This window comes from Syngnathus leptorhynchus, chromosome 14 (genome assembly GCF_054491065.1).
Source record: "Syngnathus leptorhynchus isolate UIUO chromosome 14, UIUO_Slep, whole genome shotgun sequence".
In the NCBI taxonomy this organism is placed as follows: domain Eukaryota; kingdom Metazoa; phylum Chordata; class Actinopteri; order Syngnathiformes; family Syngnathidae; genus Syngnathus; species Syngnathus leptorhynchus.
Window position 1 is genome coordinate 740093 of NC_141208.1, and position 24981 is coordinate 765073.

Consider the following 24981-nt stretch of genomic DNA (forward strand, 5'->3'; position numbering starts at 1 on the left):
AATGAAATGAACAGAGACTGTTCACAATTGAAGTCCTTTTTATTTACATAGCGCGTCCTTGTGTGTGTATGTCCAAGTAAACAGTTCCACCACCCTAAAATCTCAATTGTGGTCCTCTTCTGGCAATTTGGTGAGAATTTCCACTCCGTCATACGTGATAACCACCGTGTGTTCGAACTGAGCCGATCTGGGGAGAAAGCACGCGGCGTTCCGCATAGTTGAACATTTGGATGAAACGGACGGACGGACGGGCAAAAGCCACTCACTCCCACCTTTTATCGTCTGCAGATATAGCCGTCCACTTGTCCTTGAGAATGTGAAACTCCGCGCACCCCTCCATCAGAATGGGCTCTGTCGAAGGAAACGGACGCCGTCAGCCCCCGGATTGGCCCGTCAAATGGGCATTTACCTCACCGATTGTGAAAGTCATCCCTTCGTCCATGGTCGCGTCATTGTCATTGGCTGGAACGAAAGACGTAAGGAACCCAAACACAACAAGCTCGGTCTCGGTCGGGAACTAACTCACCGTGGTGCCAGATTTCAGGATAGCAATGAAAATAGGAGCCGATTCCGTGTCCAATGAAATAAGGACACACTTGGAATCCGTTAGCCTGAGCTATTTCGCTGCAACACGGTACAAACATTTGAGTTCAAATCAGAGCTTACTTCATCAAAGTTGAACGTACCTGATGGTGTTGCCGATAACGCAAAGACGCGCGCCCGGCTTACAGGCGGCGATGGCGCGGTCTCTGCAAAGCTTGGCCGTTTGCACCAATCGGCGCCCGACCTCATCCACCTCGCCCACCAAGAATGTTTCCGACGTATCGCCGTGGTAACCGTCCAAATACACCTAGCGGGGAAACAAACGAGATGAGCGTCTCTCGGACCCATCGTGGCGTGGCGTGCTGTGGCGTGCTGTGGCGTGCTGTGGCGTGGCGGCTCGCTTACAGTCACGTCGATGTTGATAATGTCGCCGTCTTGAAGTGGCCGACTGCGGGTGGGCGTATGAATGAAAGTTCTTTTTCATTGGCAATCACACGTCCGTGATGAACGTCATCTTTCAAGCGCTGGTCATTCACCTGTCAGGTATGCCGTGGCACACCACGTTGTTGACTGAAGTACAAACGGATTTTGGGAAGCCTCCGTATCTGAGAGGGGAGGGGTACGCGTCGTGCCGGATGATCTCCTGATGTACCATGAAGTCGATTTCATCTGTTGTCATACCCACCTGAAATGAAAAGCCACGATTTCAAATCTGCTAGGCAGAACTGATTTGTTCTGCCTAGCAGATTTGAAATTGCGCTTACGCTTACTTTCAGACTTTGTCCGGCAAGCAGCAGCACATGTCGAGCAAGGCGGCACGCTCTGGCCAGGCCTTGGATTTGCTCTGCCTTTTTTATTTCGATGTAGTCGGGCCATTCTGGGACCAGTCCGTTTGCGACATAATCGGGCCGTTCAATGTGCTTATTAGAGGAGAAGAAAAGAGTGGGTCACAAAGTCATATGAACGAGTGTGAAATGAAAATAGCGGATAGTGGCCGATCGGTACGCCTGTGAGAAAAAGCCACAAAATGTCTGTGTCTACCTTGGGTACGGCATAAGCAGGCCTGACAGTAGCTGGCCGAACTACATTGTGCGAGTGGGATTTCATCCACTTCCTCCAGAAAAAGCGCCCATGTGGGTGACACAGTCGCGGCGCCGCCGCCGAGGGGGACCTGCACGGGTCAAAAGCAAACACTCGTCGCACGACGCTGGCCAGTCCTGCAAGAAGCCAAAGAAAATATTTCATTTATGACTAGAATGTGCATCCAAACGTGTGCCTAAGTCATATGATAGGAATTGGTGTGATACTACTATGTCTAGTGTTATTGCCTACTGATGTGTTATTCCATTGTGCTTGTTGAATGGACTTGTTTTCTCACGTACAGCTAGCAGACATGCTAAAATCGTGTGGTTAGCGTGAGACGGTTTCCCACCTGCCTTTTCACTCGAATGATCGTGTCACCTACCAGATCTTGTTACACAGCAGTAGGACGCCATCATTGATCACGTGATACGGTGGTCATGTGACGTGGAGCAGCGAATCAGCGACAATATGGAGCTCCGCACTGTTTTCAATGAGAAATGAATATCTAAAAAATAAAATGGTCACACGATTTCACTTTTTTTCTTCTAAAGTGTAAAAACAAAAGGAAAGATGCAATAAGATATTCTCCATTAAATATGTGCATGGAAATTAGTTTGAGAAAATTTTTGTTTTGCATCATTCGTTTTTGTGAAATGTTTCACGATTTGTAAAATTGATGTGTACTTCCTGGTCGAGTGAACATTGAGCAATAAAGATGTCTTCACTTCTACATTCCTCGCACTGGGCTTTTTATGGATTCTTAACTCAAATAGAAACAAACACAGCTATCCTAAATAGGAGTGTCATTTTATTTGGATAGCAACACAACTTCCTGCGCTCGCACAAATCAAGACATCCTGCATTAAGCAACACAAAATACATGAATACACGCACTCTGTTAGATGTTAAAACAGAATACAGAGACATCAATCTGGCCATGTTTTCAGGTCCACATATTGATCGAATTAATATAACTTCTCGATGAGTTTGCCAAAGAAAACTCCCTTGTCTACTAACACTGGAAATGAATGTTTTTACCTTGAGTGATTCCTGATGGCTGGGATTGGGCCAACCTGTAATCCCGCGAGCAGAGAGTAGGGTGGAAACCATACAAACACAAAAAATACCAAGGTTTTAGCGAGTGTTACTCGTTGTTCAGTGTGCTTTTTTTTCTTTTCTTTTTTTGTTGCAGTGCACCTAGTGATTTTAGGGCGTCTATTTATTGCAATGCAATAAGGAAAAAACGACGTGGTAAACGGATTAGGTCGAGAAAAGTCAGTAAAAAAATCTCATTATTTTGTAGTACTAAATTTGCATCAATGAGAACAACTCAGTACGCTATATCAGCTTTTCAATGTTCAAATCATTCTCGCTTGCTTTCTCTCTCTCTCTCTCTCTCTCTCTCTCTCTCTCTCTCTCTCTCTCTCTCTCTCTCTCTCTCTCTCTCTCTCTTCTCTCTCCTCTCTCTCTGTCTCTCTCGCGCGCGCGCACTGTACGTGACGTCAAACCAGCATGGCGGTCAAGGTGACTTGGGCATCGTTCTCTTTGCAATTTCCAACCCCTACTTGTGTCATTTCTCTTGGTGTTTTGCTCGTTTTCGTGTGTAGGAACAGTCGAGGCGAGTGTGCGCCGGACGAGCGGGCGTCGTGTTCGGAGCTGCCTTGTAGCATCCCCGGGCTAGCTGACGCCCGGCGGCCGGCCGGCCGGGTTGGCGGCTGTTGGCCTTGATGACACTTCCCAACAGGCTGGCTGGAGGGAAGGAGGGAGGATAGCTCCGTAATGCTAACCAGCTGTCAGTTATGCTTTCTTCATGACAAAAATGCTAAGCGGAACGTCTTTTTCTTTTTAGCCAGTCCATGAACTTTTTTTCCTGCTTTCTTTCCTCGCGTCATTGTAACGGTTCGCGTCCTCTTCGGGCTAGCTCTGTTAGCCTGTCGATACCGACCGGGGCTGGTTCGAGGTTCGACCGGTTACCAACCGCCAGCCCAGCCCAGCCCGGTTCTTTCGGGTAGCATCCCAGCTTCATGCCAGGCAAAAAATGTCCACGTCCGTTTTGGGCTGGACTTCCAAACCAACGTACACTATAATTTGCAATGTATAGGGGGGAGGAATGCGTAAACACTGTTAAATTCCCTATGACAGTATTTTTGTATGAATGTTTTCCTTTTTTATTTGTAGGTGCAATCAACCAAACGTGGGGATCCAAGTGAGCTTAAAGCCATCTTCCAGAAGGTCAGCTTTCCACATTTAAGATACATTCATTTCATTGTTCCGATGTTGTTGTTGTTTTTTGTGTTCATGAACCAGAGCGTACGTACCTTCATTTGTTAGAAAATGATGAGTTACCAATTGAAATATCTACAATTACAATTAACTGCTCTTCTGTTGAGTGGCAGAAAGTGAAGAGTAAATACATTGATCACATTTATTCCTACTTTTGGTGAGATTTTTGTCCCTGTAGTCGGCCGACCGCAGCATTTTTCATTTTGGAACTGCGCGCGGGGTGAAAGCGTGAGCAGAGTCTGATTTTGTTTTGTAAATTGAACTGAGGGGGTTGTGTCACAGGGTTTAAATTACTACACTGTTAGTTTCGACGAAACGTCCATAACAGGCCGCTGTTTCACTCCACGTAGAAAATGAAAGGCAACCTCTAAATGACATGTGACGGAAACAAAACACGCTCAAATTGGACTTGTGAAGTCTTGCGCATCAGGTTGTTGTTTGGCACTGTTGTTCTTCCGCGTGACGCTTACCAAAGTGTTGTTGTCAGCAAAGAGCACAAACAAGGAAGTGCTTACTTATGGTTTTGACCCGCCGGGCGACTCCGCCGCTCATGTTTAGTATTTGAAATCATACGCGTGCCTTGCGTTATTAGTCCAGCAAGCACTTAACCTTCACGTTGCTCTCTGCCACGGCCGGTGCGTGACTGACCATGTGACCGTTGCGTGACAAACAGGGTCAAATAACACACAAGCTCAAGCCCAAAAGATTGATGTGCTTGCTGGCTCGGGTCAGTCCGACACACTCAAAGTTGTCAAACGGAAATACGACACCTCTGAATATATTTATTAGATGAAGCGCATATGTTGGAGAGCGACGTGACCTTGAACGCTTCGAGAACAGCTAGTTCTGGGAGCAGCTGCGACGTGATTGTAATCGTCATTATTTTATTTTTGTCGACTAACAAATGGATAGCAAAGTCTTTAATGAGTGACAGAATTGTCCTGTCACATTCCTTCTTTCCCACAAATTAACTGCAGCTTTGGGCTTTAGCGATGAACGTGATTATGTCGTAACGCACGCGACGCTCACGCAAAGCGACGTGAAGGTGACTCGCGTGTCTCTTTGTGTCCTCAGTATGCCAGCGAAGTGGACAAAGAGGGTGAGAGGTTCATGACCTCAGGAGACTTTGTCCAGAAGTACCTGGGCCTGCAAACACAGATCCACCACAACCCCAAAACCGTGCAACTGCTGGCCGCGGTGGCCGACACCACCAAGGACGGGTGTGTGCCGCCGATCCGAAAAACATGAAGCGCCGCCGATTGATTGAAGGAAAAAAAACAAACCAAAACCTACACACACTTGCTACCGTTAGCTCGTAAAGATAAGCTCAAGCGCTTGTTATCGGTGCGGTCGTACGCGCAGACAGGGCACACATGCACACTTGTGTTATTTCTAGAGAAAGAAGAAAGACAAGTCACGGTTGTGTCAAATCTGTCGCCTAAAATTGTAAAAACCAATTTTTCATAAGCATTCAATGCAAATGGACTGGAAATATCTGGATTGCCGACTTCCAAGCTTGTTGATTGTTGAGCATGTGATATTTTTGACTTTGCAAATGGCGATTCCTGCCTGATCAATTTATCGTGTGCCGACTTGGACAGGCTCATCTCCTTCCAGGAATTCCTTGCTTTCGAGTCGGTGTTGTGCGCGCCTGACGCTCTCTTCATAGTCGCCTTCCAGCTCTTTGACAAGACTGGAACTGGAGACATTTCCTTTGGTGCGTCCCATTCATTCTCTTTGATTTTCCTAGCCACCTGAAATCACATGCGCCGAGCCACAAACACACTTGACCAACCTTCTGCGTTTATAAGCGGCCGGCCGGCTGGCCGGCCGCCGATAAGGAACGTCCGACCCAGCGCGAGTCTCGGAAGGCGATTATTCCTCTTTCCGGCTCGGCTGACCCTTTCCTCCCAAAACACAATTTGCTCGTTCCGCAGAGAACGTGCGGGACATTTTCAGCCAGACCACGGTGCACCACCACATTCCCTTCAACTGGGACTGCGAGTTTGTCCATTTGCACTTTGGCCACGACCGTAAGAAACGCCTCAACTACCTGGAATTCACCCAGTTCCTGCAGGTAAGCGACACAAAAAGTCACACCGTGAGGATGGATGGATGGATGGATGGATGGATGGATGGATGGATGGATGGATGGATGGATGGATGGATGGATGGATGGATGGATGGATGGATGGACGGACGGACGGACGGGACACAACATTGTTTTTTGAACTTTGTCTGCTAGGAGCTGCAGTTGGAACATGCCCGGCAGGCCTTCGCCCAGAAGGACAAAGGGAAGAATGGCGTCATCTCCGCTTTGGACTTCAGTGACATTATGGCCACCATCAGGCACCACATGCTCACGCCCTTTGTGGAGGAGAACCTTGTCTCGGTGGGTTAGCGTCCCGAGGAGCTCCATCTCCGTTTACTTTTCAACTGTTGATTGAATAGCAGTACAGCAACTTAACACAAAGACCATAGCGGAGCTGTTTTGGGCCACAGTAGTCTCACACCATGACTGACATCTTTGGTGTGGCTTTATCCAGGCAGCAGGAGGCGGCACCTCTCACCTGGTCAGCTTCTCTTACTTCAACGCCTTCAACTCTCTCCTCAACAACATGGAGCTGATCCGCAAAATTTACAGCACGCTGGCCGGTTCCTGGAGTGACACGCTGGTCACCAAAGGTACACTTTTGTTTCTTTGCAACCTTTTCTTATTTGCCATCTTGTCTCATTCTTCCTTCCTTCCTTCCTTCCTTCCTTCCCACAGAGGAGTTTGTTCATGCTGCCAACAAGTTTGGTCAAATCACACCAATGGAAATTGACATCTTGTACCAGTTATCAGGCCTGCACTCTCCGTCAGGGTAAACACTCGTAAAACTAACAACGGCGCTCACTTCGACACTTCTTTTATCAGTTCAAACATTGGTTCATCTCTGGCCATGGCAACGAGAGGTCATCAACCTTTTTTTTTTTTTTTTTTCCCCCCTCTGCCCCCTCCACTAAATGCGCTCTCGCTGCTTCAATTGCCAAGTCTTTGTGAGCGGTGTATAACAAACGGCTGTGATGATCTGCTCTTGTGCGTCAGGCGCCTGAACCTCGCTGACATTGAGAGAATAGCCCCGCTGGAAGAAGGAAGTCTTCCATATAACCTGGCTGAAACCCAAAAACAGGTAACTGGTGTTGCGTTCAAGGCATGTCCTTCCACTCCAAAACAATTCTCAATGTCCAAGTGTCCTATGTTGCCGTTCCCCCAGACTCAAGCTCAAGGGGACGCTCCGAGACCCGTGTGGCTCCAAGTTGCCGAATCCGCTTACAGGTTCACGTTGGGCTCCATCGCCGGAGGTGAGTTCTTCTCGCCGTGGCCCGAGGAAGCCTTTGGCCCGAGCTCGTGTTTGTTTGCGCAGCCACGGGCGCCACGGCCGTGTACCCCATCGACTTGGTGAAGACCCGAATGCAGAACCAGAGGTCCACGGGTTCTTTTGTCGGGGAGCTGATGTACAAAAACAGCTTTGACTGCGCTAAGAAGGTGCTTCGCTACGAAGGCTTCTTTGGCTTCTACCGAGGTAAAGCGTTCAAATGGCAGTCGGCGTGGCAAACCTTTGGCGACAAACTTTGAATGGTGGCCCGCCCGCAGGTCTGGTTCCTCAGCTCATAGGCGTGGCGCCAGAGAAGGCCATCAAACTCACCGTGAGTCCCCCGTGGAGATAGACGCTAACACGGCACGGACATTTCTCGGCTAACTTTATTTGTATCGGCGCCACCTAGGTGAACGACTTTGTACGAGACAAGTTCACGGACAAAGACAACTCCATCCCTTTCCTGGCCGAAATCATGGCCGGCGGCTGCGTAAGTGACATTGCGCGTGTGGAAGATGTGAGACCACACTAAGAGTTTTTGTTCTCCTCCTTCACCAAGGCCGGAGGCTCCCAGGTGATCTTTACCAACCCTCTGGAGATAGTCAAGATCCGTTTGCAGGTGGCGGGGGAGATCACCACCGGGCCGAGAGTTAGCGCGCTCAACGTGGTGCGAGACTTGGGCTTCTTTGGCCTCTACAAGGTAAAATATGCGCCGGTAGGTCCGTTGGGCAAGCCATCTTTGTTAAGCTCGATCTTGTGTGTTTGTAGGGAGCCAAGGCCTGTTTCCTGAGGGACATCCCCTTCTCCGCCATCTATTTCCCCGCCTATGCCCACCTCAAGTCTTCCATGGCCGACGAACAGGGAAGGCTCGGACCCTTGCAGCTTCTCACGGCCGGAGCCATCGCAGGTAAGATTTGTGTGTGCGTGCGTGCGTGCGTGCGTGGCTCAAGAGGCACACCGAAATCTTGTGGAGCGCAAACAGGAAGGCAAACCGCCGTGTTCTCTTCCGGCTCCGTTTTGCAGGCATCCCCGCAGCCTCGCTGGTGACGCCGGCCGACGTCATCAAGACTCGCCTGCAGGTGGCCGCCCGAGCGGGTCAGACCACTTACTCCGGAGTCACCGATTGCTTCCGGAAGATCATGCGGGAGGAAGGCTTCCGAGCTCTCTGGAAGGGAGCGGGAGGTTAGTCGGAGGGAGGGAGGGAGGGAGGGAGGGGGAAGCTTATTTTCTTCAATCTTGACGCAACACCCGCCGTGGTGTCGCTCGCTCGCTCGCTCGCTCACTCGCTCTTTTTCTCACAGCTCGTATGTGCCGCTCCTCTCCCCAATTTGGTGTGACTTTGGTGACCTATGAACTCTTGCAGAGGTGGTTCTATGTTGACTTTGGAGGACAGTGAGTTCTTTTGATTTCTTCATCCCAAAGTAATTGTCAAGAAAAGTGGATTGTAATTGCAACTTTTTTGCAGTCGGCCGTCGGGCTCCGAGCCCACGCCCAAGTCTCGCATCTCGGAGCTCCCCCCCATCAACGCCGATCACGTGGGAGGCTACCGCCTGGCCGCCGCCACCTTCGCTGGAGTGGAGAACAAATTCGGCCTCCACCTGCCCAAGTTCAAGTCCTCGGGCGTGGTGTCCATCCACCCCCCGGAGCCGGCGGCCGCACGCGCTCAGTCCCCGTAGGGTAGGTCTGAGCGCTCGTATCGCATCTCCGTCCATATTTACGACGGCGACGACAAAAGGCCGCAGCGTAGATGTGGTGGCTGTCATAGATTGAAGAAGGACGGTGTGGCGTTGTCCCACGCCCTAGCCAAGGGTGGCGTAGCAACCTGCTCACTGTTCAGACTTCAGCACTTTGATATATCTTCAGTGGCTGAAATCACTCCAGAATCCATACAAAACAGCCTTACGCATTCTCATGAGTAGCTTTGATTTTTGTCTTTTTTTTTCGTCTGACACTTTCTGCGAATAGGGCTGGCCGTAGGAAATGATTAGCTTGTAATCGGTGTGTTGTGTGTAGGGTTGCAATAAGGGCTGGGAAATTTGGAACTTTTAAGGCACTCACAAGTTATTTGGTCAGGATTTGGGGTTCCTCCCCCGCCCCTACACAATTGAAGTTCCCAACTTCGAGCCAACGTGAAATTTTGAAAATTCCTGGCATATCTCATGGCGAGTTTCAAATGTCAAGTATTTCGCAAGCCTAATTGTGAGTGTGGGATACAGGAGGATGAATTCTGTACATACTGTAAAAGTGATATGTGTAGGACGGACGGCGTCACCGCGTGCAGTATGCAGCATGTAGAACTGTACATAGGACTGGAAAACTGCGCAGACAACTGTTACGAGGCGACGCCGGCGCACCGACTGCTTATTGTAGTATCGCGGCAAAAGGCTTACCGGTTGCCGTACAGACCTTTGCACTCACAAAACCAGTTATTATCAGAGGATATGCTTAAGAATTCAGTCATTTTATTGAAATAAATCATCCATGTGGTTTTATTCACTGCAACATGTGTGCTTGCAACATGGCCAGGACGCAACCACAAACATTTGGAGAGTCCTGAAAAAATGTCTTGAAGACCATGAGTATTAGGTCATATCTGATCAATCCGATTCTGCCTGTTTCCTCTCAAACATGTAATTGTGAACACTTGGAAAGAATGACCCATGGTAGCCACTTTCATTTTTCATTTTTTTTTTCCTTCTTCCTTTTGGTTTTTAATTAGCAACAAGTTAAGTTCTCAAACTATTGTCCAAGACATTGAGAAACACTTTTGAGTTGGATGGTAAAGTAGCTATAAAAATGACACCTTCATCATCCAAATACAACGCATGAGACATGAAATAATAGCTGAGGCCTGACTAGTTTCAGGTTTAAAAAAAAAGCCTGTAGTGCTAAGTGTGTGGCGCATGGACCTTTACTATACTGTATGTACTATATGCGCATCAAATTTGAAATAAGTGCAAGCACCCGAATAAATAGTATTAAATATGTAGACGTAACACTTCCTCGCACAGCACACTGCGAAATAGTGTCTCCATTTTGTGCTGAGCTGACCAGGACACAAAAAGGCTGGTGAACAAGTGTGTTGTGGAGATGTTGGGGGGAAAAATGCAACATTCTAAAGGTGCAAGTACAAATCGTTGCATATTGATTGAGGCCTTGTCAGTCAAGCCCTGGAAATGTTCAAATTTGACAGCAAATCAATTGGCAGTATCTGAAATGCACTCCACAAACAAACATCAAAATGCTTCTAATAAAATCTAACACTGCACGTTTCTCCAGGCCGGAAGCGGGACGCCAACTCGTGTGATTTCAGGAAGTAGTGTACGGAGGGGGAAGGAAAACAAAAGGTTTGCGTCATCAAACGTTGGCGAGCTCCTCGGCTTCGTCTCTGTTCTCGTTGATGTCGGCCAGAGTCCTGACGAAGCGCGTCCACTCGTCAGCCTTGGGCACGCAGATTTGCTGGCAAAAGATCAAAGACCATGAAAAGCACAAATCGGCGCCGGGCTTCAAAAGGAAACGGAGCCCGCCCGCAATATGTTCGTTTGGTATTTGGATGAATATTGCTTTTCAGCCATCTCACCTCGCCCACGTCGTACACTTGCACTTGTCCCTCCGAGTCTCCCGTAGCGATTTCTTTTCCGGAGTGAGCCCATCGCACGCGGTTCAGTGCCGGAGCCCCTTCCACGTACACGCTGGCGGTGGGAACCTGGGCAACAACAAGTGACGAGACGGCTTCAAAGAAAACACTTCCACCTTTAGTTACCTCTGTGTCATTGTTGAGGTTCCACAAGTCCAGACGTCCGGCGAGGTCCACGCAAGCGAAGAGCGCAGGGTGCGTCGGAGACCACACGGCGTCGTACACGTAGTCGCAACTATCCTCAAAGGAGTAGAGCGGCCGGGTGCTCTGCGTGGAGGAGACGCATGAGCCGGACTGCAACTACTCTCGCTATCTTGTGCGCTTCACCTTGGTGCTCCACAGTTTGACGGTCCAGTCGAAAGAAGAGGAGATGAAGAGATGAGAGAAGTCCACCGGTCCCGCCGCCGTATGACAGCTCAATCCCGTCACTGGGCCGTGGTGGCCCTCGAACACCTCGGTGATGCCCGCCTTACTGTCGACGCACACGACCTGTGCATTTGGTACCTTACCTTGGCCGGGTGCTGTTCGAAAAACCCAACCTCACCTCCCGTGGCGACAGGCGGTATAGACGGATCCATCCTCGCTGCCCACCACAAAGTTGTTCACATCGCCTAGCGGGAAGGCCATGGAGGTGACAGCCACCGCCTTGCTCTGCTTGAACACCAGCTCCAAACTGTCCTGTCGCAGACACACGCCAAACAAAAGACTGTCAGCCAGCGTCCCGTGTGGACTTCGACGAGGGACGCCGGTACCTGCGGCTGGGACAACATGTCCAGGCTCCACGAGCACATCTTGCCGTCTGTGGAGATGCTGATCAAGTTGTTGGCGTTCTGCGTTCCCACCACGTTCACGCAGTAGACGGGATGCTGCGACACACACACACACACACAACCGGTTGATCAAGAAACAAGTACGCGTGTGTGGGCGGAGCATTACCGTGTGCGCGGTGGCCGACAGCGGCGTCCTCTGGACGGGGGTTCGCTTGTTGCTGCGGTTGTCCCATAAGACAATCTGTCCCGAGTAGGTGCCGCCCACCACCAGGTTGGGGTGAAACTTTGCAAAGCCGGCTGACATCACCTCCGACTGAAGAAGGCCAACTCATTAGGATACGCTACGGTCCGAATGGCAAGTCCCTCCCTCCTCTTACCTGACAGTGGAAGATGTACTCTGGGGTGCTTTTCTTGTATTTCAGGTTCCAGACCAGTGCTACTCCGTCAGGCTCATGAGGAGAGTCCTCGTTGTTGTTGTAGGAGGCCACCAGCAGCTCCGGGTACTGGTACGGTGCGGTGCGGTCACCTCGTTAATCTCATTCCAAGTCCATAGGCCTGAATTACAAACCTACCTGAGGAGACCAGTCCAGACAGGTGACCACTCGGTTTTTGGTCCAGCGTTCATCTGCAAACTGTCGGTTCAGAACCAGCTTGGCGCCCGCCTGCAGGTCCCTAAACAAGATGTTGAGGGTCCTGCATCTCATCTGGATTTTTTTTCTGTCTCTCTGTCTGTCCCTTGAACGGGCCTCACCCCTCCTTGTCCTCCAGATCTCGTCCGCTGTAGTCAAAGCAGACGTCCACCTGCTCGCACAGCGCTCGCTCCACAATGCGGCTTCCGCGTTCGAAAAAGGCCAGGAAGTCCTCAGAATGCAGGACCTGCAGCTTCTCTTCTTCCGTCAGCTCTTTGGGGATGTCTACGCGCACAGAGGACAACATTTGAAGTATGGTTTTATTTTAAGTGAGTCAATGGCAGGCTTTGTGTGGTGGTGTGACGTTACAAACCTTCCTCACGTTGGTCTCCCTGGTCTTCTTTCTCCTCTTGAGCAACCTCTACTGGTGGGACCGCACTTATCTCATCATCCTCATCCTCATCTGTAGAGCAAGGAAAATACACCCATCCAAATTAGAATACTGTGAAGCACCACAGTTCACACGTTTGTTCACATTCACCAAGTTGTTGACTCAAAATCTCACCTAGTTGATCGAATGTGTCCTTTGGCGACCCCTGGTGGAATCTAGCTCGAATTAATAGATGATGCTTTTCGTCTGCATTTCCTCTTTTGTTCAAGGTGTCCAAAGTGTCTGCTAAAGGTGACTTTAATGCCTTAATAGTGTTTGTGCAAATGTGGGCTTGTGCAGATTTGTCAGCTAAGTCTGTGCTGGGCCTAAAGCCTGGTAAACTAGCTCATATGACTGATGAGCCTCGCGTGAGGGTGTTTGCACAAGCAAGGTAGGATGACTCGGAAAAGGATGTTTGTTTGTTTGTTTGTTTACCTGCTTTTTGCTCTGCGTGAGCTTCAGTGGGAGTCTGGGTCTCTTTTGAGTAGGACACCATCTCTTTGGGGACAATGTCCACTTGAATCACTTTGGACATGCCGAGCCTCACGGCCCCACGCCTGGATAGACGCAACACAGCGCACATCAACGTGTGAGCAAGATCGCGGTGTCGTGGAGAACTTGAGATGACAGGAGATGTGATGAGGAGGAGGAGGAGGAGGAGGAGGAGGAAGGCTAACGGACATATTACTAACACTCAAACATATTTGGACGCTGAGTTGAAACTAGAGAAGCTCATTCAAAGCCGCGAGCTACAGGAGGTGAGAGGAGCAGCAGTACCCCATCAGCTCAGAGTCGGAGTGGAGTTGCAGAGTAGAGGGGTCGGGATCCCAATGCAAAGTCCTTAAGGGGCCAAACCACCAGGCGGAGTTAGCGAGAGGCAGACAGACAGACAGACAGACAGACAAGAGGGAGGGAGGGAGGGAGAAAGAGGACACAGGGACAGCGGTGGCACCGACCAACCGCACAAGGAGACGGCTCAAGGGTGAGATGGAGAAGATGGAGGAAACAGTACATAGAAGAAGAAAGGGAGAGAAGAAGTGCGTGTTAATTGCGTGCTGGTAAAAAGAGTTCAACCTTCGCCATATACAATCACTGGACAACAACACTACTTCTCCTGCAATATGAATTCAATGATGTAGTGGAAATCCCCCCCCCCCCCCCCAAAAAAAGAATAGCGTCGAATTGAATTGAGGCACATGCCAGCAGAGGGCGCTGCCTCGTGAACCTGCTTAATTCCTCCTAGCCACCGCCAGCCAGCAGCAATCGGCATATAATAAAGTGGTGGATTGTGCAGGAGGTGTACCTAATCAAGTGTCTGGTTGACAGAGTTATGTATATCCCGCTTTCTCCCACACACACACACAGCGTGCACGCGCGCACACACCTTGGTCCTGCGTTTCCGTCCCCAGAATCCTGGCTTCCCGCGTCGCTGGCCACTGATTTGTTGGAGGGAGACATGGGGGCGGGGACTAGGTAGTGAAATAGACAGGTATCCTCTGTTACTACCCTCAGGGGCTGAGCTGTGGCTGTTTGACCAGTGAGTGATGGGAGAGTGATGGGAGAGTGATGTGGGGGGGGGGGGGGGGGGTGAGGAGGAGTAGCAAGTGGCCAGTGGATGAGTGAAGCATGCAGCGAGGGGGCCGAGACAAGGACGCACACACAGGCAGATAGAAGAGAGAATGAACATACATGATAGACAGGCTTAGGCCTCATGCACAAAATGCTCGCTCAACTAATACAATAGTAGGTGAGGTGACAAAGGGGGAACACAACTTATCCCGACTGGAGAAAAAAGAAATTAGTTTGTTAAAGCTTCAGCGTCACAGCTGATCCTGATATCCAGTAGTACTTTGACTTCAACAGGCTTCGACATTAACAGTACACAATTCATAAGTAATGACAAAAAAAAAAAGATGAGCATGCTGGCGCAGCGTCCGCACATGTGCATTTGCGTATGTACCATGTTGTATATCAGGGGTAATGCCAACACTCTGCAACAGAGCCTCGGCCTCCTTCCTCTTCTTCTCCAGGTCCGAGTCTTCGGCATCCGCGGCACGCTTTGAGTCTCCCTGCGGAGGACAAGGACAAGCTCCAAAAAGAACTCCCGCCTTTTTACCGTCACTATTGTCACGTGACTGACATCCTTCTTCTTCTTCTCTTCTTCTTTTCTTTTCTTCTCCTCTCGAATCTGGGCGATGCGCTGTTTCTTCCTCTCGAGCTCGGCCTTCAGCTCACTCTTGTCAGACATCCTGCCTGCCTGCCTGCCTGCCTGCGTGCGGGGAGAGACGCCAGCGTCCGCTCATCAAAGAGTACAGACAGACACGTGAACACGGGGATATGCTTTGGCCTGCATGTTAGTCAAGAAAAACAGTATTCTGTGCTGTTTCCAAAAAAGGAAGAAGTGGCCCTGGGCCTGTCACGCTGCTAGTATGAGGACTGCTGCTTATTACAATGTTCTCTTTATATGTGCTCATATCGGGCGTTGTCCAGGACGGATGGCTCGACATGACAACAACGGTGTCATTACTACCCCGCAAATGCTTTATTAACATGGGAGCCAACTTTTGGGCATCTATGACGTCATTGTTGTAACCTAACCAAGATGCTCAACACCGCCCCTCCCGCTGTCATAACAACTGTGGATGATAATAATAATAGTTCTTTAAGACCCATCTAAATATCAAGTGAGATTTTAATCACTTGATCCATGTTTTCCACCGACTCGGTACCCTGGTTTGATCTCCTTAAAAACCTTACAGACAGACTGGCCAAGCAGCTAGCTATCAACGTTAGCATGCTAATCCGAGAGGGCCCTCGAGATGGATGCATCGGGGGAAAAAAACAACCGCACCCAGCCGACCGACTACACATGTACGATGGGAAGACTCGGAACGGAATAACCACCTGACGTCCAAGTAAAAGAGTCCAGTGACAAAGCGGTCCGCTTTGGTCAGTCTGAATCCCGATCGGAAGATGAACGGTGATGATGCTGGAAGTGGAAGCACAACGGAGTGGGTTGTGCCAAAGCCGTTACCCCCGTGAAAATCCCTAGCCCCTGCCGCGGGAGCGCGCACGCACGCATGCACGCACGCCTTGAGTGGAAAGCGGAAACGAAAGACGATTTCTCTCTTGCAGCCACTCCGTGTTCTTTGATGCTCAAGACTGCCTGTAACGTTAGCAACCACCCAGAACGGGGCGTTTAAAATTTCCAAACCAAAACGCTAACAGCACATCCAACGCCAATCTTTAGACTTAAGTGGAATATAACGACGTCGGTAGCACCGCTGACGTTGATCGTAAAGGTAAGTGCCGACATAAATTGCCGCCGGGCGTGGTTTTAGTTTAGGATACTCCGAGGGGGGGGGGATTGTCCGCTTTCGCTTCGTTCCGCAACGCTATCAGGCTAACGTTAGCTTCATGCTAACGGAGAGCTGCTAAGCATCATCTCGTTTCACTGGCGTTAAGTCAATTCACGCACTTCTTTCTTTTTGTACATATATATCTATAAAAAAATTACACCATCGTGTCTGTGTTGTGCGTTACCCTTTATTCTTCAAATGTGTCACATTGGTGCTAATGCTAAGTGCGCTGTCCAAAAAAAGCCTCGCCTGCTTCTGACAGCTCATCTCCATAGGCCAATATTACGTACATCTACATGTAATATTCTATCGCCTATTTATACAGAAAACACGCAAAGCCAACCTTTTTTGTATGTCAACGTGACACAAGTTAACGCGAACGGGCTGCAGTTACATTTTTACAGCATCTGCGTCAAATTGTGAAGTACAGTAAACCCCAATGTGCAGCATCGATGCAACGACTTGCTAAATAGAGGCAATAATCAAGTGGTGCTTGTGGATTGTTGTCGGCACTATTGCTTGTATTATCAGGCAGAGTGCCCCGCCCTAGTTTGGCATCTTAGCCTCTTATTGTATGTACTCATGTATGTCCATTTTGCACACTTTCAATCATCGAAGCTTGGGTTACTAATTTGAAAGGCGTAACAACATGCTGTATGAAAACCACTCCTTTAACGAGTCACTTTGAAAACCTTGCGTCTGTATCTATCGGTCAAACAGTCTTGTGACTAAAAGTGGCTTTGAAAAACCATTAGGATTTGAGCAGACTGTAGCAACAATGTCAAGGGTTTATGTTGACTAAAATACTCACTAAGTGTTGCATTAAAACTGCTCTGACAGTTTGTTCCAAACCATAAAGTATATGGTAAGTATGGTATATACTTTAACCAAAATAAAGTACATTTCACATTGAGAATGCTCTATTGATGGCAGGGCGCTGTGACATTTGAGCTGATAACCACAGTGGCTGTTCACGTGTGCCGTGACTTGCGTCCTCCCCCATCTGTCATCGAGATGTAGATGATATTGACAACAATTGTATTATTGTGAAAGAGGAAGTGACTTTCCGCCCCACCCTCCCACTTTAACAGCTGTTGGGTGAGCAATGTCACCGGCCCCCAGCTGCGACTGCCCCCACCTGGATTGTGTGGGGGAGATCACCAAGGAGGAGCTCATCCACAAATCTCATGTGAGTCCGTTTGTTTCTTTTTTCGATGATGACAATACCTGATGTGTTGTGGTCTGAACGCAACATATAGCGTGGTGCTATCGATGCTAATATGCACGTCATATCTCCAGGGCCAATGTCAAGACTGTAAAGTTGGGGGACCAAATTTGTGGGCTTGTTTGGAGGTAAGACAAAAGAGTGAGAGCGAAAACCCCGTCAAATATTGGAAGGAAAACGAAATGGATTGCATTTCTGTGTTACTAGAATGGCTGTGCGTACGTTGGCTGCGGAGAGTCCCATGTGGATCACAGCACGGGACACTCGCAGGTGAGACTGAAAAAGTGCTCCTTAAATGGCTTAAATCACCAGATTTAAAGGCCACATATCAAAGCGCTTAAACATGTCTGCCATAGTTCCTTTTATGAATCATTTAGACGGACTCTTTCTTTGTTGTCTGGGCCTCTTTCCCTGCTGCTGTGTGACAGCTAATGCAGCGTCCATCAATAATGCACACGGGCGGGTGACACCCCCCAATTCACACTGGTCTCCAAAATACAAATGAATGTCCCCCCCCAATTCACACTGGTCTCCAAAATACAAATGAATGTCCCCCCTCAAGTCAATCTCGTCTCCAAAATACAAATGAGTGTTCTCATTGTGAGCTACTTCCTCAGACAAGCTTTTGATGTGCTGGGTTCATTTGTTCCGGTTGCACGCAGGAGAGCGGCCACAACCTGACGGTGAACCTGACCACACTGCGAGTGTGGTGTTATGCCTGTGGCAAGGAAGTCTTCTTGGACCGTAAACTAGTCCCTCAGCCCCCGCAGTCTAACAGCAAGCCTCTCGCCTCCTCCCAGCAGGTACATGCCACCGCCCCTGTCCTCTTATCATTTAGATTAGCACGACTTTATCTTATCATTTCTCTCTTTCGTAACAATGTTTTTCTTTGTGTGTAACTCACCGAAGGGTAACAACAGGGCTTCTCCCGCGAGCCCCACCTCTCTCCGCGTGACGCCCAACAGTGTTTGCGAAGATCTGGACATGGAGACGGAGGAAGAGGATGACATGCGCGCTCGTGGTAAGCACCACTGTATTTACACAAGAGACATGAGCCACTTTCTGCAAAAGCCAATATTGAGGTATGAGATGGTTTTTTTTTTTTTTTTTCATATCCCTGCCACCCACAGTGACTTAGGGCCAGCCACTTCTGTTTGTGATTGGTTGCTTAACTGCACTCCCGCTTCCCTTCCCAGGCTTGACGGGACTGAAGAACATCGGCAACTCGTGCTACATGAATGCCGCTCTTCAAGCCCTGTCCAACTGGTGACTATGTGCCATATTTTACGTGACAATGCCAGTTCATTTTGCTTCGCCTTCACGCAGACACAAAGATGCTGCAGTTATAAAAGAAGGCCAATTGTTGCACCCTGCGGCCCGGTATTTGTTTATTGGCCCGCCCTTTACGATTGGCCACGAAAGTAACAAAGTTTTGTAGCAAACAGCAATCCTCCTCTGCAGCATTGCGTGCCCAGAGGCTGGTCAAATTTGCGCTAATGGAAAAGCTGGGCGTGAATTTGTAAACACAATCACTTTCCACAAGCCAGTGGGAATACTCTGTGCTTTCCTTTAATGACGCTTTTTTTTTTTTTTTTTACATTTTTGGGGAGGGGCAGTGTGTTTCTCTTAGCATCCGTCCGACAGTGACAAAGTGTCCTTTTGTCACAGCCCGCCATTGACACAGTTCTTCCTGGAGTGTGGCGGTTTGGTGAGAACGGACAAGAAGCCGGCGCTCTGCAAGAGCTACCAGAAACTTGTGTCTGACCTGTGGCACAAGAACAGGTAGGCAACCTTTTCCTCTTGTTGAAAACAAATAGCCTGCCGGGTGGGTGCCCTTTCTTCATGTCTGTGGCGTCATTGCAGACTATCCTACGTGGTCCCGACTAATCTGTTCCAGGGAATCAAAGCCATCAACCCAATGTTCCGAGGATATTCTCAACAGGTGTGTGTGTGTGTGTGTGTGATATTTCTTTCTTCATTAGTGCTTTATAGGCGTAAGAACGGAGTGGCCTTGATGTCAACGCCGCATTGGGTTGTGTTTCAGATTGAGTGACGTCAGTAATACTTGTGATTTCCAAACTGTTCCATCCCACAGGACTCGCAGGAGTTTCTGCGTTGCCTGATGGACCAGCTGCACGAAGAGCTGAAGGAGACGCTGCCCGAGCCGTACGAGCCGTCTGGCGGCGGCGGCACGGTGGAAGGCGGCCCGGCCAGGGAAGATAACCACAACCAGTCAGACAGCGACTTTCAGTCCTGCGAGTCGTGCGGGTGCAGCGATCGGGCCGACGGCGAAGCACCGCACGCGGGCGCGCCCGCCGCCGTCGTCGTCGACAACGAGGCGGAGATGCTGATTCCCGAGCAAGACGACCTTCAGGCCAACAGGGAGTGGCAGAAGGAGAAGAACATGATCAACGACATCTACCGCGCCGGGGAGAACGCAGTGGCGGACATGGACAAAGAGGTGGACACCACCACTGAGACCACGCCCATTATCAGCAGTCAGGGACACATTAAGACGCAAAGCAGGACATCGGGTAAGGAGAAAAAGTGGATATGTCACACCTGTTTGGATATTTGCCCTTCAGCTTGTGCCTAGAGAACACAGCATTGTGCAAAATTGTCATCAAATTTGAGAGAAGATTACGTTTGTAAAACACTGTGATGCATTTGATGGTTCATCCGAAAAGATCCCAACTTTTCGTGCACGTGACTCTCTGTGATCACTGTTTGACTCTCTCTCCTTCTGCTTCAGAGTCTTTTCCAGACATCCAAATGTCCAACGTGACAAGACCACAAAGTCCAGTCCCTCTGGAGAGCCACAAAATGTCCAGCAGCCCGCCCAAAGCTTCCTCTGTGTGGCCCAGTCTGAACAATGCACATAAGAAAGGTAAATGATAAGTTTCCTACCCACAAATACAGCTCCAAATATCACTTTGGGAAGGGGACTGGTACTGGACAGCGGTTCTCATTCTCCTCCCTTGGTTGTTAGTATTCATTCTGCTTGTTTTCTTTTTCATTCTACGGAGCTCACTCAGTCTTATGGCGTATGTCCTCTTGCTGCCTGTCCGCAGCGATGAGCACGTTCTCCCCGGCCAAGACCAAGTGTCAAAGGAGGTACCACAGCGTCATCTCGGACGTGTTTGATGGGACTATCGTGAGCTCTGTGCAGTGCCTCACCTGCGATCGGGTCGGTGTTATCGTCTCCGCATCCATCCATTGGCGCACGTGCTCAATGACCACTTGCTCACCATCAGGTGTCGGTCACGCTGGAGAACTTCCAGGACATCTCCTTACCCATCCCGGGGAAGGAAGACCTGGCCAAACTGCACTCTGCTACCCACCAGACATCTCTGGTGAAAGCCGCCGGCTCTTGCGGGGAAGCGTATGCGCCGCAGGGCTGGATCGCATTTGTCATGGAATACATCAAGAGGTGCGTACACATTTGCTATTTAAGGCCTTTACACTGGAGCAGGTGTCCTCCATCTTGTCGGCTCCCATTTTCAGCTGGTTCTGGGGTCCGGTGGTCACGCTACAAGATTGCCTCGCGGCCTTCTTTGCCAGGGATGAGCTGAAAGGTAAAGTGAGCTGCTGCTGCTGCTGATGATTTTAGGGATGGACATAATCGTTTCCGGGATTGACTTCATTGATTATGTTTTTCATTTGTGGTGTGATTTTCTAGGCGACAACATGTACAGCTGTGAAAAATGCAAGAAGTAAGTTCCTTTAAGATTTTTTGTTTTTTAATGAACGTTCAAGAGATGTTTATTGATGTTTATCTTCCCCCCCAGGTTACGAAACGGAGTCAAGTTTTGCAAAATGCAAAGTTTGCCAGAGGTATCCCCCCCCTCTTGACACCACAAAGGACCTCAGCCGTGAAGCTCAGGCTCTTGATTGACATCAATGTCTTTTCTTCTAGATTCTGTGTATCCACCTGAAACGCTTCAGACATGAGCTGATGTTCTCCACCAAAATTGGAACCCACGTCTCCTTTCCTTTGGAGGGTCTGGACTTGCAGCCCTTCTTAGCCAAGGACAGCTCGACGCAGACTGCCAACTACGACCTGCTGTCAGTCATCTGCCACCACGGCACCGCCAGCAGTGAGTGGGCGGGGTGGCTGGCGGGCGCCGCTCGAAAGGTTCTTGTGATGGTCTCACCACCTCTTGCCTTCCTTCTGCAGGCGGCCACTACATTGCATACTGTAGGAACGACATAAACAATCTCTGGTATGAGTTTGATGACCAAAGCGTGACTGAGGTGCCAGAGTCTTGCGTTCAGAACGCTGAGGCTTATGTGCTCTTCTACAAGTAAGCCAACCCACCAATGCTTGCATGCATAACATTGCAAACGACATCTATCCCCAAGTCCGTGGTCCCCAGTCTTTTTTCCGCCCCGGACCGGTTCCGATTTTAGAGAAGTGTCTTTTGAAAATAGTTGAGATAGTTGATTTTCACTCTGGCACTGGATAACAGCTCATTGTGTCTCCCCAAAGGAAAAGCAACGAGGACGCCGTGAAGGAGCGAAATAGGGTGTCGGGCCTGCTCAACATGATGGAGCCCAGCCTACTGCAGTTCTACATTTCCCGCCAATGGCTCAACAAGTTCAAGACCTTCGCTGAGCCGGGGCCCATTTCCAATGACGATTTCCTGTGCTCGCACGGAGGTACCGTGACACATTTATATTTCCACAGCTGTTTTTCCTGAGTGTCTCTTTCCTCCCGCGTCAGGTGTTCCACCCAACAAAGCGGCCTACATTGAAGAGCTGGCCGTAATGGTCCCACAGAACGTGTGGGACCACCTGTACGGCAGGTACGTTGACTCGTCATTCCTCTCCTTCCCCGGGCATCTTAATGGCTATGGTTGTCTACTAAGGTACGGGGGAGGACCCGCCGTCAATCACCTGTACGTCTGCAACACCTGTCAGATTGAGGTGGAGAAGCTGGAGAAGCGGCGCAAGTCGGAGTTGGACATGTTTGTGCGGGTAAGTCGTCTCCCCATCCAGCACCTTGTCAATGAAACGGCGCGTTAACATTGTATGGGCGAGGCTGCCTTTTGTGTTCATCACCCAAGAGGGAGATGAGAGGTGTAAAGCTGATGAAAGCCTCGTTGTTAATGCAACCACACGGATGGATGCAGCTGCCTTAGCATCGACAACACACCCTGCTTCATTTCACTCAAAGACAACACGGACGGACGGACGGACGGGCACGTCATGTAATGACAGCAAAGGCTTTAGTTTTGCCATCATCTCATTGGGTCACTTGATTTATTCTGCGTGAAATCCCCCGCCGCCACTGCTCGCTCACTCACTCACTCACTCACTCACTCACTCACTCACTCACTCACGCCTACCTCCACATTTGCTCTCTCGGCAGCTGAACAAGGCCTTCCAGGATGAGGAGTCTCCGGTGGTCATATACTGCATCAGCATGCAGTGGTTCCGCGAGTGGGAGGCTTTTGTCAAAGGGAAAGACAACAGTAAGTGGATGTACGCACGCACGCACGCATGTGCACATCCAATTAGAGTGTGACATAAATCACAAAGAAGATGCAAAATTGTTGCTGGATGTGTCAGCCACAAAAAGAAGAGCTCTGAAAAATGACACAAAAGCGTTGTTCTTAGCTTCCCATGCATGACAACAACCTTTTATTTGTCTTTCTCAAGATCCACCAGGACCCATTGATAATTCCAAGATAGCGGTGAACAAGAGTGGCCATTTAACTCTCAAACAAGGTACAAAAAGTCATGTGGAATGTTTTATCAATGTCGTGTCTCTTCACTTGTGACAATATAGTGGAACGTGGAAAAAAAGTGCTTGAGTGACTCTTGTTTTGTTTGTTTGTTTGTTTGTTTGTTTGTTTGTTTGTTTGTTTGTTTGTTTGTTTGTTTTAGCCTCACCATAACACCTTTGTTAACTGATCAAGTCACATTTGAACAAGATACGAGTGACATTATTTAAATGAGTGTTATATGTGTCCATTTTCAAAATCAAACGTGGCCCTTGAGCACAAGGGTTTGCAACTCATTAACATTGTTTCTCCGTCTGTCTCTGCAGGCGCCGACTCGGGCCAGATCTCCGAGGAGACGTGGAACTTCCTGCACGGCATCTACGGCGGCGGACCCCTGGTGACCGTGCGGCCCAGTGTGGTTGCCGGCCACCAGGAAGCGGATGCCTCCCACCAGTCAGAGGAAAAGATCGAGGTGGAGACGCGCTCGCTTTAAAAAAACAAAACAAAAAGCAGACAAAGAATGAGCCAACGAGATAAAGTAAACAAGGCCTTTTTCCATTTTCTTTTGCACTTGGATTGGAAACGCATTCACGCAAAAAAAAGGAGGCCGACATTATCTGCTTACGCGACAGTCTGCTCCGAAAAGGGAATCAAAACGTTGTCGTATTGTACAAATGTCGATATGTTTCTATTAGCACTGCAATTGTCTCGTGTCACTATTTTAAATGTGTGCAGCTAGATAACGACCACATAAAAAAAAAAAAAAAAAAATCCACGGAATGCCATTTTATTTTGACCAAATGAGCACATGTACCAAGTGTTCATGACACTTGTACTATAGATAGCACTTCCACCGACCGACAGACATCTTAAGGTTATGAAGGGACAGACGAGTCTCAGGAATTCATTGTGTTTTGTCGTGCAGAGCGGCGCTTCTCAACTGGTCTGCTAGCCTCTTTTCTCTTGAAATCCTCATCATTTGATAGCATTTCATGCCTCGCTTTGCTCCACTCTCACGAAAAGCTGCGCCCATCTCTTTTGGATACCTGCTTCTGATTGGAGTGAATTCACAAGTGAGGTTTTGTTTGGCAAGTACTCGCCCTGGTAATAAGCCCAATTGTCCCTGTCCCATTCCGACAATGTGTCCTTGTGAATTTTGCTTGGGCGGGGTGAATTTGAACAAGAAAACGACCCCTTTCCACGGTGATCAAAATAGTCTCCACACTTTGTCAAAAAAAGCTGCACAATACTGAGTAGACATTCCTACCTGAGAGCCCAAGAATCTATCCAAAATGGCTTTCCAAAATGGCTTTGAAATTGAGCTCACCACAAGTGTCGCTAACCAAAACAGCGGCACCAAACGACACACACACACACACACACACACATCTTGAGCCGTGTCATTTACGTTGACTTTTGCTTCCACCCCACCGGTTGAGAATCGCTGTTTTGACACACAAACGGGCATGCAGATGTTTGAATGTAATAATGGTGTATGTTGGTTAAGATTCAGCACTTGCTTATTTATCACGGACAATGAGTTGAAAAAAAAAAAAAAGAATGTGCGTTTTTTTTCTTTTGTATATACATCATGAAATACGAATGCACGCTTTGAACATTGAAATCTCACAACTCCTAACTGTGCACGAGCTAGCCTAGCTAGACACACCACCGCAGTATAGTATAGTATAGTAAGTAGTAATGGGCAGCATTGTCAGTCTTAATGGAGGACATTATTTTGCATATCGGATGCCGTATGTGTTAACCTATGGACCATTAGTCGGTAATACCTATTCCGATTTTCTTTTTTGATGCCTCGCACAATAAAAGAAAAAAAAAACAACATGGATGGAATCCTGATGAATGTGTGCTCATCTTGATGAATCCACAACATAAATGAATCTCGCCCACATTCCTCTTGATCACAAAGGCCGAGT

The 24981-nt window shown here is 49.0% G+C and overlaps 4 protein-coding genes across 17 annotated transcripts; 2 read left to right on the forward strand and 2 right to left on the reverse strand.

Moving 5' to 3' along the window:
• Positions 1 to 20: 20 nt before the first annotated feature.
• On the reverse strand, positions 21 to 3048 carry metap1d (methionyl aminopeptidase type 1D (mitochondrial)). 3 transcript variants are annotated; one of them, XM_085930466.1, is made up of 11 exons: positions 2665 to 3048; positions 2009 to 2131; positions 1585 to 1760; positions 1314 to 1463; positions 1080 to 1228; positions 949 to 991; positions 687 to 850; positions 527 to 624; positions 415 to 462; positions 273 to 351; positions 21 to 187 (listed from the first exon to the last, which is right to left on the reverse strand). In XM_085930466.1, exons 2-11 carry the CDS (start codon positions 2040 to 2042, stop codon positions 103 to 105), a joined length of 1026 nt encoding a protein of 341 aa, XP_085786592.1. In that variant the 5' UTR covers positions 2043 to 2131; positions 2665 to 3048; the 3' UTR covers positions 21 to 102. The 3 variants fall into 3 exon arrangements, with proteins under 3 accessions (XP_085786592.1, XP_085786593.1, XP_085786594.1); XM_085930467.1 differs by lacking the exon at positions 2665 to 3048 and having other exon boundaries at positions 1980 to 2050; XM_085930468.1 differs by lacking the exon at positions 2665 to 3048 and having other exon boundaries at positions 1976 to 2028.
• On the forward strand, positions 2856 to 10504 carry LOC147045735 (electrogenic aspartate/glutamate antiporter SLC25A12, mitochondrial-like). 4 transcript variants are annotated; one of them, XM_085930449.1, is made up of 19 exons: positions 3117 to 3150; positions 3234 to 3418; positions 3805 to 3858; positions 4984 to 5129; positions 5511 to 5626; positions 5847 to 5986; positions 6155 to 6301; positions 6456 to 6594; positions 6680 to 6773; positions 6998 to 7082; positions 7167 to 7254; positions 7317 to 7475; positions 7547 to 7599; positions 7678 to 7758; positions 7828 to 7968; positions 8037 to 8175; positions 8292 to 8450; positions 8570 to 8660; positions 8734 to 10504. In XM_085930449.1, exons 4-19 carry the CDS (start codon positions 5020 to 5022, stop codon positions 8942 to 8944), a joined length of 1953 nt encoding a protein of 650 aa, XP_085786575.1. In that variant the 5' UTR covers positions 3117 to 3150; positions 3234 to 3418; positions 3805 to 3858; positions 4984 to 5019; the 3' UTR covers positions 8945 to 10504. The 4 variants fall into 4 exon arrangements, with proteins under 4 accessions (XP_085786576.1, XP_085786573.1, XP_085786575.1 ...); XM_085930450.1 differs by lacking the exons at positions 3117 to 3150; positions 3234 to 3418 and adding an exon at positions 2856 to 2900; XM_085930447.1 differs by lacking the exon at positions 3234 to 3418 and having other exon boundaries at positions 3037 to 3150.
• LOC147045736 (dynein, cytoplasmic 1, intermediate chain 2a-like) lies at positions 9952 to 16025 on the reverse strand. Of its 8 annotated transcripts, none has more exons than XM_085930452.1 (17): positions 15639 to 16010; positions 14875 to 15003; positions 14695 to 14803; positions 14119 to 14260; positions 13512 to 13574; positions 13170 to 13291; positions 12678 to 12767; positions 12427 to 12589; positions 12248 to 12347; positions 12053 to 12178; positions 11842 to 11988; positions 11658 to 11771; positions 11450 to 11583; positions 11233 to 11377; positions 11032 to 11172; positions 10849 to 10974; positions 9952 to 10727 (listed from the first exon to the last, which is right to left on the reverse strand). In XM_085930452.1, exons 2-17 carry the CDS (start codon positions 14980 to 14982, stop codon positions 10626 to 10628), a joined length of 1932 nt encoding a protein of 643 aa, XP_085786578.1. In that variant the 5' UTR covers positions 14983 to 15003; positions 15639 to 16010; the 3' UTR covers positions 9952 to 10625. The 8 variants fall into 8 exon arrangements, with proteins under 8 accessions (XP_085786578.1, XP_085786581.1, XP_085786577.1 ...); XM_085930455.1 differs by having other exon boundaries at positions 14119 to 14203; positions 15639 to 16005; XM_085930451.1 differs by having other exon boundaries at positions 10849 to 11172; positions 15639 to 16025.
• usp33 (ubiquitin specific peptidase 33) lies at positions 15835 to 24902 on the forward strand. 2 transcript variants are annotated; one of them, XM_085930437.1, is made up of 24 exons: positions 15835 to 16036; positions 17185 to 17282; positions 17393 to 17446; positions 17526 to 17588; positions 17981 to 18121; positions 18228 to 18339; positions 18515 to 18584; positions 18987 to 19100; positions 19182 to 19260; positions 19414 to 19852; positions 20071 to 20205; positions 20345 to 20505; positions 20573 to 20748; positions 20823 to 20893; positions 20998 to 21031; positions 21107 to 21152; positions 21235 to 21415; positions 21496 to 21622; positions 21808 to 21977; positions 22042 to 22123; positions 22187 to 22295; positions 22690 to 22792; positions 22980 to 23048; positions 23371 to 24902. In XM_085930437.1, the coding sequence occupies exons 2-24, from the start codon at positions 17199 to 17201 to the stop codon at positions 23535 to 23537; spliced, it is 2787 nt and encodes a 928-aa protein (XP_085786563.1). In that variant the 5' UTR covers positions 15835 to 16036; positions 17185 to 17198; the 3' UTR covers positions 23538 to 24902. The 2 variants fall into 2 exon arrangements, with proteins under 2 accessions (XP_085786563.1, XP_085786564.1); XM_085930438.1 differs by having other exon boundaries at positions 15837 to 16036; positions 20390 to 20505.
• Positions 24903 to 24981: the final 79 nt, after the last annotated feature.